This window comes from Carica papaya, chromosome 2, assembly GCF_054855325.1.
Source record: "Carica papaya isolate Zhongbai chromosome 2, ASM5485532v1, whole genome shotgun sequence".
In the NCBI taxonomy this organism is placed as follows: Eukaryota; Viridiplantae; Streptophyta; class Magnoliopsida; order Brassicales; family Caricaceae; genus Carica; species Carica papaya.
The window spans coordinates 34,553,508-34,566,018 of record NC_142310.1 but is presented as its reverse complement, the minus strand read 5'-3'; the positions used below and the strand labels follow the sequence as shown (position 1 = coordinate 34,566,018).

At 27.1% G+C, this 12,511-nt stretch overlaps 1 protein-coding gene across 2 annotated transcripts; it reads left to right on the top strand.

Moving 5' to 3' along the window:
- Positions 1 to 7,911: 7,911 nt before the first annotated feature.
- Positions 7,912 to 9,865, top strand: LOC148269002 (dof zinc finger protein DOF2.2-like). Of its 2 annotated transcripts, none has more exons than XM_088214322.1 (2): positions 7,912 to 8,130; positions 8,408 to 9,865. In XM_088214322.1, the coding sequence occupies exons 1-2, from the start codon at positions 8,080 to 8,082 to the stop codon at positions 9,398 to 9,400; spliced, it is 1,044 nt and encodes a 347-aa protein (XP_088070448.1). In that variant the 5' UTR covers positions 7,912 to 8,079; the 3' UTR covers positions 9,401 to 9,865. The 2 variants fall into 2 exon arrangements, with proteins under 2 accessions (XP_088070448.1, XP_088070449.1); XM_088214323.1 differs by having other exon boundaries at positions 8,130 to 8,254.
- Positions 9,866 to 12,511: the final 2,646 nt, after the last annotated feature.

The following is a 12,511-nucleotide window of genomic DNA, read 5'->3' as shown; positions in this document are numbered from 1 at the left end:
CAGTTGAAATTCTTTCTTCAGCTAACCTGCACAGAGAAGGACGATGAACACAATGACCAAAAAATTACTGAGATGGGAAGCGGGAAGGGGCTCATCGGAGGTATTTTGGAGTTTTGGTCGCTGCGGCTCCGCCGGACTTTGCTCACAGTTTTTGGTTCACCTGCCATTTCTCTTGCTCTGATTTGGCTACATGAGTGTCTGAAATCAAATTTTGAGCTGGTAAGGGAGATTTTTACCTTTTTGGCGGTCGGTGGTAGCTCCGGTGCGGCGACGGTCAGCGATCAGCCTCCTTCTCTGGTGTTTGGTTCTTCCTCTTCGGCGGGGGCTGGCAGTTAGGGTTTGGGTTTCCGTGTGACGTGAAGTACTTATACCAATCCCACGTTGATCTTGACCATCCATCACAATTGATCTCGTCTGTCCGATCGCACATAAGGAGAAAATGAATTTGTACCGTTCATCGCGATTGATCTCGACCGTCTGATCACGCATAATGGGAAAACAAAATCAAGGCCGTTCACGCGCGAAGGATCGATCCTAGGTCTTCCGATCGCGGTGCATGCGGATTGCCTGCATGGCACCGACGTCCGCGTGCCTTGCCACGCGGCGTACTTCGATTCGTTGGGGCTGCTGACTGGGAAGTCCTATGTGGCCGAATTTTTCTCTTTTTGCACTTTGACCCAATGTTTTCAATTTTTTTTCGAAAACACATTCTGAACCCACATTTTCATTCATTTTTTTTAAAATTATTTTCAATATCGTCTTTAATTTATTTTTTCTCAAAATTCTATTTAAATAAAAATAAAATAAATAATTATTTTGAATTAATAATTTAATAATAAGAAATTATCTCGGTCCTTTTTTAGGCCCGAGTATTACAAAATAATTGTTAATAATGTGGTGTCAAAGTTTATTTGTTTTAGATGAACTAATTAAAAGCCTGATTCGAAAGAAAGACAAGAGTTTAGAGATTTAATTATAGTAACTAAAAAATTAGAACAAAACAAAAAACCCAGAAGCAATTTTTGCAATTAAATCGACACACACACACACACACACACACACATATATATATATATATTATTTTTGGAAAAAGTTAAGAAAAGACATATACTGATATGTTTGTAATTAATGTTGTGGTTGATGAGAAAGAGAGAAAGGAGGGAGACAAGTGAATGTGTGAAGGCTGCAATTTTGAATCCTTTCCAACTATAAATCTCTCCAGACCCCCAATTAAAATTAAATTTATAAATAAAAAAAAAAAAAAGAAAAAGTTGTATGTACCCTTCTGCTCTCTGTCATCAAATTTGATAATGATAGGGAATTAGATTCCTACGCCACTACCCACCATGCAACTTTTTTAATTCATGCTTCTATTTTTTACGTTTATACAACTCCACATATATACATACATGTATACATATTCATATATATATATATAATATAAAACAAGGTCAAATTGGCTCCTGATTTGGCACCACCATATGCATTTTCATGCAAATTCATCCATATATATATATGAAAAGAAAATATTACAATTAAAATAATTGATGGGTTCTAAAATTTTTATTTAGTATAATTGATGTTGAAAAAGAAAATGTCGGACCAATTAGTTGATATAATTTATTTGGTAAATATAACCTTTTATAATGTGCATTTATGGCGAATGAACGATTAAATTCCGGTCCATGACATTAATCACACAGTTAATTAAAGTTTTATAAACTAAATATTCTAATTTAAAATTTTATCTTCTAAAAAGCATATTACTTTAGAGTGAGAATAACCTCTCAGAATATTTCTTTAGCTCTAGTCAATGTGGGATAATATATATATATGTATATATGTGTGTGTGTGTGTATATAACATTTCTTTAGCTCTAGTTACCATATATATATATATATATAAGTATATATATGTGCGTGTAATATATATGGAGGGAGTAAAGAAACAAAAGAAATGCACGTGAGACTCTTAGCTATATTGTAGATTTGTTTCACTTCTATTGGTTGCTTTCTTTTGGATACTTCAATTGAATTTCAACTTAATTAATAATTTAACGATGTAAAGGAATTTCAAAAGCATATAGTTCGAATCTGGAAAAAATATTAATTAATCGGTAGACATCAGAAAGTTCTCGTTACATCTATATAGTGTGTATATATATATATGGTATCTATATATAATATATTTGTTTACGTATTATTACATAACAACAATTTAAAATATACCAGGCAGTAGTGATCGAGACAAAATATTCATTTACAATATTATGTATAAATTAATTAATAATGAAAATGATTATAATTTTAATTTTTTTTAAGTTCAAACTTAGTTTAAATTTATGTTATCGTTTCAGATATCATAATCTATTTAAATTTGACTCAATTTGATCATCATAACTTAATTAATATATTAATGAATTAAAATTTTAATTTTATTAAATTAAATATTATAAATTGGTTATTACTAATATTTATAAAATAATAAAATTTAATTTCAAATAAAAAACAAAAATTTTAGTCACTAAATTATTTCTTAATGAATTGCATTTGCGAGATTTTATGTCACGAAAAACTAAAAATCTAATTTCAGTATAACATGTTTTGTTCATTATTATTATTTATAAATTCGCTTAATCCATTTAATTTATTATAATTTGTAAATGGAAATTCTTAAATTTTTTGAATTTTATATTATTGACCGAAAGGGGATGACGTGGCAGAGGGAATTTTCCGACCACGAGCATCTGATGATAAAGACTGACGTTGATGGTCCACTTTGTCGCCAAATCAAACGGCTTTGAAGAGGCCACTAAGCTTGCTCATTTCGCATATTTATTTCTAATAATTAATATGAATTTTATTTATTTATTATTATAAAAGAGGGTCCATTAATCATTCCAATGACTGAAATATTTCGGTGTTAGGCTATTTAGCGCATTATCAGCTGTCAATTGAGGAATTGTAGGAAAAGTTTTATCTCTATATGAAAGTATATATATATATATATATATATATATATACAATTTTTTAAAACTTTAGTTCCTTTAATTAATTGATAATCACTCATCTAACGAGCCCGCCCCAAAAAATTCATTAATCAAAGGCAAATTAGGGGTAACAGTTTATTAAAATTGTTATTTTGTAAATATCCATATATGTTTTAAAGACAAAATTGATTATGTAAAATTCGTTAATTAATTTATTAGTTTATTATGAATTACATATGATTTATTTATAATATTTAATTTAATAAAAATAAAAATTTAACTCACTAATATTTTAATAAAAATAAGATAATAAAATTATATTAAGTTTAAACAAATCTACTATATTTAAAGAACATCTCGTGATAACTAAATTTCTTTAATTAAATATTTATAACGCATTACAAATTCATCATACTCTCTTTAAATTTTTTAAAAAATATTATAGACTTTTTTTTATTGTTATAACGTGGATGACTTGCTTTTATTGGATCATACAGTCTTAATATATAAAAAGTTGATGGAAAAATGAACCTAAGCCACTTAAGATTATTACGCTATATAATTATGTTCTACTATTAATTTAATTAAATTAAAACATATGATATTCCTATCGCATGTTACAAAAAGATCCGTCTCTTTTTTTATTATTATTTAATTAATTTGTCAAATAAATTCCATTATGCTTAGAGCTCAAGATGCTCAACTCATACTATTAGTTAATTTAATATATTTTTTAGTACAATATCATATACATATGTAGATATATATTATGTTTTGCCTTAGATAAAAGTCAAATTTGTAACTTATAAGTTATTAAAATTAGAGAATAATGTTTGACCCAAATATCAAATGTAATTAAACAGTCATTTCTAACTTAGTAGAAGTGTCATTTTTATGTTTAGAAAGTGTACACATGATTGTGGTTAACTATGGAATGAGTTCGACTTAAAGTATATATATATATATATAAGAATATATGGTGTAAATGATACTTGGAGTGAACTATATGAGTTTGATTCTTATTTTTTATCCTTTAAAATTTTTTTAAAAATTATTATTATTATTTATTTTCCTAAAATTTAATTTTTTAAAATAATAATTTAATTAAATAAAATTATTTATAACATATCCAAGTATGTTGGAACAATTTTTTTTAAAAAAATAATAATTTGTATTTTTCTTTTCAAAAAATAAAATATATTTTTTTATTAAGAAGAAATAGATTTACAAATCCACCATACGCCACTAAAATTTTTCATAGTAATAATATTTTAAATAATTGATTAAATTAAACATTTTAAATTTTTAAATTAACAAAAAAGTAATCCAATTAGCATACCAATAAATGAAAAAAAAAAATAGATTCCTTACGGAAGAAGATACATGCATGCATCAATATATATATGTATATATATATATATAGATATATATCATCCACTAATGAGTAGCAATCTTTGTTTTCTTTTGATCTTCCTCCATGACGTATATATCCAATCAAAGAAACATAATTCTATATATACACGTACTCAATTCAATTCGCCAGTCTCAATCTGGAAAAAGTTGATCCAACAAGAAAAGAATGGAGAAATAAATAAATAAATAAATAAAGAGAAAGACAAAATACAAATTGAATTTTATCCACTTTAGTGTGAATGATTTTGAACATTTAAAGTTGTATATCATCATCGTCATCTGTCTAAAAAGTTGATGATCCACGATTTAGTGTTTGATTTTTATTACAAATTTGAAAGCATAAAGATAAAATCTATTCGCACACACACAATGAAAAAATAACAATAAGAAAAAACCCTAATCAAGAGTTATCTACTTATAATCTACAAATATATATATATATGTATGTATTGATGGTCAAAATATATATTTTTAAAAAAAAAAAACCCAAACTCATAATATACAAATATATGTATATATATATATATATGTGTGTGTGTGTGTATTGACGGTCAAAATATTACGTAATTACTCACCGTTTTAAGTTTCGATTTAAATTGAAAAAGTATCTACTATACAATTATTGTTTCTACATATAGAAACCTTAGTGAGTAAGCACTTATTGCCCGAACACAGACAAACAAATTGGTAAGTTAAAGCACTATAAGTTTTATATATGATTGCGCATAAATGTAATAACATAACTTTTATTAATAGCCAGTCTATAACAGTTAATTATATATAAAGTGTACATGATTTTATATATATATATATATATATATATATATATAGATTTGTAATCCGCAATGGGTATAAATTATATACTTGATTTTGTTACTTTTTTATTATATTTAAATAATTATGATAAAATTTTAATTACCCAATTAGTATAAATTTTAATTTTTTTTTGTTTTTAAGAAAAATGTATGATGTTATTGGTGATTTTGTTTTTTGTTCGAATTAAGTCATGAAGGACTCAAATTATAAAAAATATAGATATATATATAGAACAAAAATAAATGGTATTACTGCGTTTTAAAAAAATTGAAAAGTTAAAAAATATCTTGTAAAAAAATATTTAAAATTTAAAATGAAAAAGCAAAATTTTGAAAAACTTAATTAATAATTTGCTCAAAAATAAAAATGTGATGGAAAAATGGATGATAATGTATATTATGAAAAGTAAATTATGAACCACGTGTGGTTTATAATTTATTTACTGCTGTTCTATCTATATTTAAAAAATATTTTCAGAAATGTAAACTAATATACGTATAAATATATGTATATAAATAACTTGGCTTAAAACAATTAGTATATACGCGAACCATATAATTTATTCAACTATAATTTAGGAATAATTTTTTTTTTTTTATATTTTAATATAAATTACTATATCATATTGGAACTAAAGAGATAACTATATAATATTATCAAATATATATATTATAATAATCAATAAAGATTAGTAGCCAGAGAATTTTTTTTCTAATGAAAGAGAACTTTAGTGAAGAAAGAAAAAATAGAGATGGATTAATTGGAACTTCAAGATGAGTACCAACTATATTAAAAAGCTGGAAGATTGAATTGGATTGAATTGAGAGCTCTAAATAGATATCTCGTGATTGGATTGAGAGCTCTATCCTCGAGCTCAAAATAGATGATTCATGAGTAAAAAAATATGGACAACACTTCTATAGAAGGTCTCATTCTTAAAGATAGATAATTAGTTCATGTCCCACTTGTAAACAAAAATTTACACAGATATTAACTAAAATTATCTCCTCAATGTACATAAAAACTAGAAACGAGGAAGAAGTTGGATAACATAATATATAATCTAATGAGGATTATAATCAACGAACAATGAAATGTAATTCTTGATATAAAATAAAGAGCTTCATCAATGAATGAGACGATAATTATTGAAACTTCTTTACTGACTAATAGTTCTTTGAAGTTTAAATTAGTTACCTACTAATATTCTTGGAGAAAATAAAGCTCACGTCCCATTTCAATCCCATTAGACAATGCTAATCACTATATGACTAAGTTTCCTAACTAGATTCATTGAATTAAATTCTCAAGTACCCAAAGATAACAATCAGAAGAATCTCTATGTAAACTAATTCAAGAACTAAGAAAAAAAAAACATATATAACGCGAAGGAAAATGTTACTCTAAAAAAAAAGTAGAGATAACAATAGAAATATCATTTGAATCCACCATGCTAACTTAATCCTGTTTAAATCTACATAATTCTCGACTAATAAGTTTCTTATATATCTACACAACATCTCCAAAACTCAAATAACTCAAAAATTTAAGTGGGAAAAATTTATTAACTATTTTGCCAACAAAAAAAAAAATACGATAAGCAAACTTTTTAAGATCATGAGAAATAGAAAATAGATGATCAACAACCTATGAGAACCTACCACAAGAAAGAAAAAAAAAAATACTAACACCATGAATTAGTAAAAATAACAAGTTAGATAGTAAGAATATAATATAATCTTTATCTTAAAATTTTTATTCCATTCACTTTCCTAATATGATTTTATCTTACACGAGATGCTTCAATTTAAGCATAATATTCAAGTAATTTAGAAGATAACTAATAATATAAAAGTTAAGAATTCTTTATAAAAATTAGTGAAGTTTTTGAATATGATAATTTGCTTTTTCTTTTTGGGTTTATGAATTATATATATATATATATAAAGTAAGATTTAAACTTAATTTATCGAGGTCAGTACTAAAGGAATTTTTTATAATCCGATTTTATAGTCTAATTTTTATGCAATATTTTTTTTTTCAGATAAGTTAATTAGCAAATTTTTTACAAAATTAATAGAGAGAAAAACAAAGATAACTTCCGCAATAATGAATGTTACTTTTTGTTCATCAATTCTTAAAAACACCAATTCACTTTATACGAGCCATGACATGTGTATATCATGCATCTACTTATATATATGTCTGTATATATATATATATATATACATGCACACACACATATATATATATATATATAATGTATGTATCATGTGCGACGGCCTCTTGAATTTATCATTTAAAAACTTTATTATGACCACGTTGTGGGCGAACCCACCACGAAGGACCAGTAAAAGGGCTGATAATTGTTTGTTTTTTTTAGGGCGGTAAGCTGATAATTGTTTCTTGATTTAACATCTCTCTCTCTCTCTCTCTCTCTCTCTCTCTCTCTCTCTCTCTCAGTTCTCCATGCATGAATAAGGAATAATCACCTTTCTGCAATTCCACCACTAAGCCTTATAGGCTAAGAAACTTAGTCCACTCAAAACCCTAAAAACAATAATAAAAACAAAAAGAAAATTAAAAAGAAGATAAAGAATTTTTTAGAATATATATTAATTATTTAATTAACCCTTCAAAATAAACTATACCCTTCTTCTTTCCCCTTTCCACTCCCCCCCCCCCCCCCATTCTTCTCCCCCCTCCTTTAATTCTCTCTTTTCTCCCTTGGCCTCTCTCTCTCTCTCTCTGCTGGTATTCCCTTAGTTTGATTCTCCACCATATTTTTTCCCTAAAGAACCCATCAAACTTTATTAAAGAAAAAAAAATCATCAAACAAAAAAAAAAAAACAAAATCCACCATGGTTTTCTCTTCTGTTCCAGTCTATTTAGATCCCCCCAACTGGCAGCAGGTAATTATATATATTTGTAAATATAACTCTCTTGATTAATTTCTCCTCTCCTCTCTTTTCTTCTTCAATTTTATGCATACCCACCAAAAGAAAAAGTTGAAATTATGAAAAAAGAAGATCAGAGGTATAATTATTATTCCTATTCCCCTTCTTAAAAATCTTTTTCTTGAATATACCAATTTACATTTATAGTAATTCATTCTTCAGTCTTACTCAATTTGTTTCCTTTTAGTTTGATATGATGTTTTCTGAATATCGTCTGTTTAATCTCTTGTAGCAACCGAATCATCTTCTCCAGCATCAAGGAGTACCAGGAGGTACTGATGTAATCAATAATAATAATAATAATAATAATAATCTTCAGCTTCCTCCACTACCTCCTCATGTCGGAAGCGGTTCAGGTTTGGGTTCCGGAAGTATTAGGCCCGGTTCGATGGCTGATCGAGCCCGACTAGCGAAGATACCACAGCCTGAGGCGGCTCTTAAGTGTCCAAGATGTGATTCCACCAATACTAAATTTTGTTACTTTAATAACTATAGCTTATCTCAGCCTCGCCACTTCTGTAAGACTTGCCGGAGGTACTGGACTAGAGGCGGTGCCCTAAGGAATGTTCCTGTTGGCGGAGGTTGCCGGAGGAATAAGAAGAACAAGAACAGCTCAAGCTCAAAATCAAATTCAAACAGTTCTACTGATAATCATCAGAGACAAGTACAAGCTGCAAGTTCTGATCAGATCACGAATCATAATTTGCCACATCAAACTCCCCAGTTACCTTTCATGGCTTCTCTGCAAAATCTCAGCGCTCAGTTAGGCGGCCTCGGAAATCTCGGATTGAATTTAACTGGAATTCAAGCTCAGATTAATGGCGGTTCCGATCATGTGGGACTGACGACCAGTGACATGTTATCAGGATCTGGGGTGCACCAATTTCCTTTCTTTGATCCATCAGGTTTGTACCCTTTTCAAAGCGGAGCTGCCATAGAAGCATCTTCATCGTCTATGCTCGTAGGAGACCAGCTCCGGCCTGGATCTAGGGTTTCTCAGGTTGTTCCAGTGAAAATGGAAGAGAATAATAATCATCATCATCATCATCATCATCATCAGTTGCTTAACTTGTCAAGACCATTTTCAGGGCTCTCTTCATCTGAGAATAACAGTGATGATCATAATGCTAATTGTAGCAATCAGTACTGGGGTGGAAATTCATGGAGTACAACTTCAGATTTATCAGGTCTCAACTCTTCTTCCACTACGAATCATCTCTTATAATTAATTACTCATCTTAAACTATCATTATTACCTATTCTATTGAAAGATCGGCCATACATACACATATATGTAGTGTATAAAGGTTGATAATCACTAGCTTGCAAAGCTCTTGAAAACCCTCAAAGGATATAAAGTGCTCCTGATGGATAATCATGTGGCTGGATATTCATCGTCTAGTACTGATCAAGAACTAAAGAAAATATATGGTAGGATTTCATCAATCTTGACATATTTATATATATTGTATGCTCTCCTTTTTTGTTTTTGTTGAATCTGTGATTTCAGAATTTGGTGATCATCGTGGTTTGTATTGCATGGGCTTGTTTACAACATATTTGTCTCCTTGTCTTTGTGTCTTGATGTGTGTTCGTACGGGTTTTGGGTGTGAAACTCTATAGAGTTTGTTATATGATCTGACATTATGACCTGATTTTCTCTGGAATGTATATAATTTAATTTCTTACATATTTATATGCATCTACATGTCTTATATATATCTTTGCGCTTCTTTGTGTAACATTAACACAAGAATTACTATTAAAAATAATAATTTATAAATTTCAAAGTGTATAAATTTTTTATTAACGAGTTAAGTTAAATATAAATTATAAATATGATAATAATGTATTTTTTAAAGTTTTTTTAAACAGTTCAAGTACCAAACTTAATTATTATTTATGTATTTAAAATTTTAAAAACTATTTTACTGTTTATATATATTTATGTGCTTGAAGATTTATAGAGACAACCGTAAATTAAAAAATTAAATCTTTTTAGTAACATCCCTTTTATTTTACTCAAATTTTTAATAAAATATTATTTAAAGTTAGTTAATCTCCTAAAATTTTTTACAAATAGTTGCATCACCTAGGTTACTTATAGGGTAAAACTTTAACTCTCTGTTTGGATCATGGTAAATGATAGAATTTTAATGTATGGTATTTTACGGACGTGAGAAAATCGTATTTGTTTCAATTTCCAATGGTAATAAATGATATTTGACTGGTAAATTTTAGAATGAATTTTTAAACCACCAAATTGGTGTTATTTGATGGGCATTCTATTTGTTTCTCATTATATCTCCATCTAATTTAATTAATTACATATATATACTGACAATTAAAAACTTATTAAATTAATATGATAATATAAATAATTATTATTTATTTTATTAAATATAAAATTTTAATTTAATTATTTATTTAAATAGAAATATAATTATATTGATAAATAAATTTTCTTTCCTTACATATTTCTTTTATACCATTTACTATTACATATAATATGTAGGGTTAAATTAATAATTTAGCTAAAAATACAACCATACCATCCTATCATCCAAACAAAAATATGTCATTAATATACCATTATTGAAACGTAAAAAAATTTTATCATTACAATCTTGTATTATTGTCATTCAATTACTGCTATTACTATATATTAATTAACCATCACTGAATTTATCTAAACAAAGTCTAAGAAATCATGTTCTGTTAAGATAAAGATAATTTAGATAAGACATTATAGCATTTAGGATTATTAATCTAACACTTCTTTGTTCTAGCTATAGTATATATAGACACACATATACATATATATACTTACACACACACACACACACACACACATATATAGACATCACGCTTATAACTAATCCGACAAAAAGCATAATAGTTAAATGAATACACACAAACACACACACACATATTTAGTAAAACTGGCTAGGCTATAAAGAGAAATGACTCTAATTTGCTGCAATCGAAGTTGAGGTAAACTATATATGAACGCTCTATATATTTGCAAGAACTCGGTTCGTGCATGATTCTTGAACTTTAGAAGTTACTAAGAGTTTGATTGAGTCCAAATATAAAGAGATAGATATATATGGGTTTAATTCAAAATTATACAACTGTTGGTACTATATATATGAATAGACACACACTAGAGAGAGCTCGTTCTGTAGCTATTTTACTTAGGTCCTTTACAGGAGATAAAAATGAGGTTAATTTTAATTCAAGGCTCTCACATTTTTACTTTCTACAATATTCCTTCTCTATTAGCAAAACGTATTAATGGACATAATATTTCCTTCAATGTGTGTGTATATTTATCTTTATTTTTGGGTTTGGTTTAAAATCTAATTTTATAAAATAAAAAATGATAGAAGTATAGTTCTAATTAATTCTAACTTAATTATTTATCATTTTTTTTTTGACAGTCTTGTATATAGTTGTGGGAGTAGTAAGTATATAAATTAAATAATAATGTTTAATCTTTATATATATATATATATATAAGTCAATTTTTTAAAAAAAAAATCGAATAAAAATGGAAGTTTAACGAATTGTATAATTAATTATGAGTAACTATAATTATGAAACAAATAATTAGCATGTAGGATGTGAATATATAAATATATATATATATATATATGAATGAGAATTGAGAAAGAAAAGAAAAGAGAAAATTCCAACAGCAAGACGCCAAAATGCCACTAAAAACCATGCAAAAATATTATTTTCCTAAATTGAAGCAGACCAGGGTCAAGTAATGTTCTAGAATTTTGCAAGAAAAGAATAACGTTAAACTTCATTCATCACTTCACATATAAAACTATATGGGTCAAAAAGACGACACCTTTTTCAACGTCTTGTTTGGCTCTTTAATTTTTATCTTTTCTCCCTCAAAATCTGAATCAATAATAAAAATAAAAATAAAAAGAAATATGTGACATCTACTCATCAACTGTTGCACCTATATATATACATACATACATATATATATGTCTATACAAATTAATATTCAAATAAATTATTGGTTTAATTCATGCATTATTCTTATATTTTAATTTTTCTTTTAGTTGTGTACTGGAAGTTGATTTTTTTTTTTTAATTATGAAATTATTTCAAAACATAATGTAAATTTATTTTCCAAAATTGTAGAAAAATTTATGAGGATTAAAGGGTATGTATGTAAGTTAAAAATTAATAAATTAAATTTCTTTAAAAAAAAGAGTAAAATGATTACAAAAAAAAAAAAAAAAATGGGTCAGTTTTTTAATCCTTTTTACTCACACAAATTAAAAACATTTAATCATTACGGAATATTTAT

Bases quoted from the DNA above. Each gene is read 5' to 3' on its own strand.
- LOC148269002 (XM_088214322.1), top strand. From the start codon at position 8,080: ATGGTTTTCTCTTCTGTTCCAGTCTATTTAGATCCCCCCAACTGGCAG. The intron at 8,131-8,407 runs GTAATTATATAT...AATCTCTTGTAG, and splicing joins ATCCCCCCAACTGGCAGCAG to CAACCGAATCATCTTCTCCA.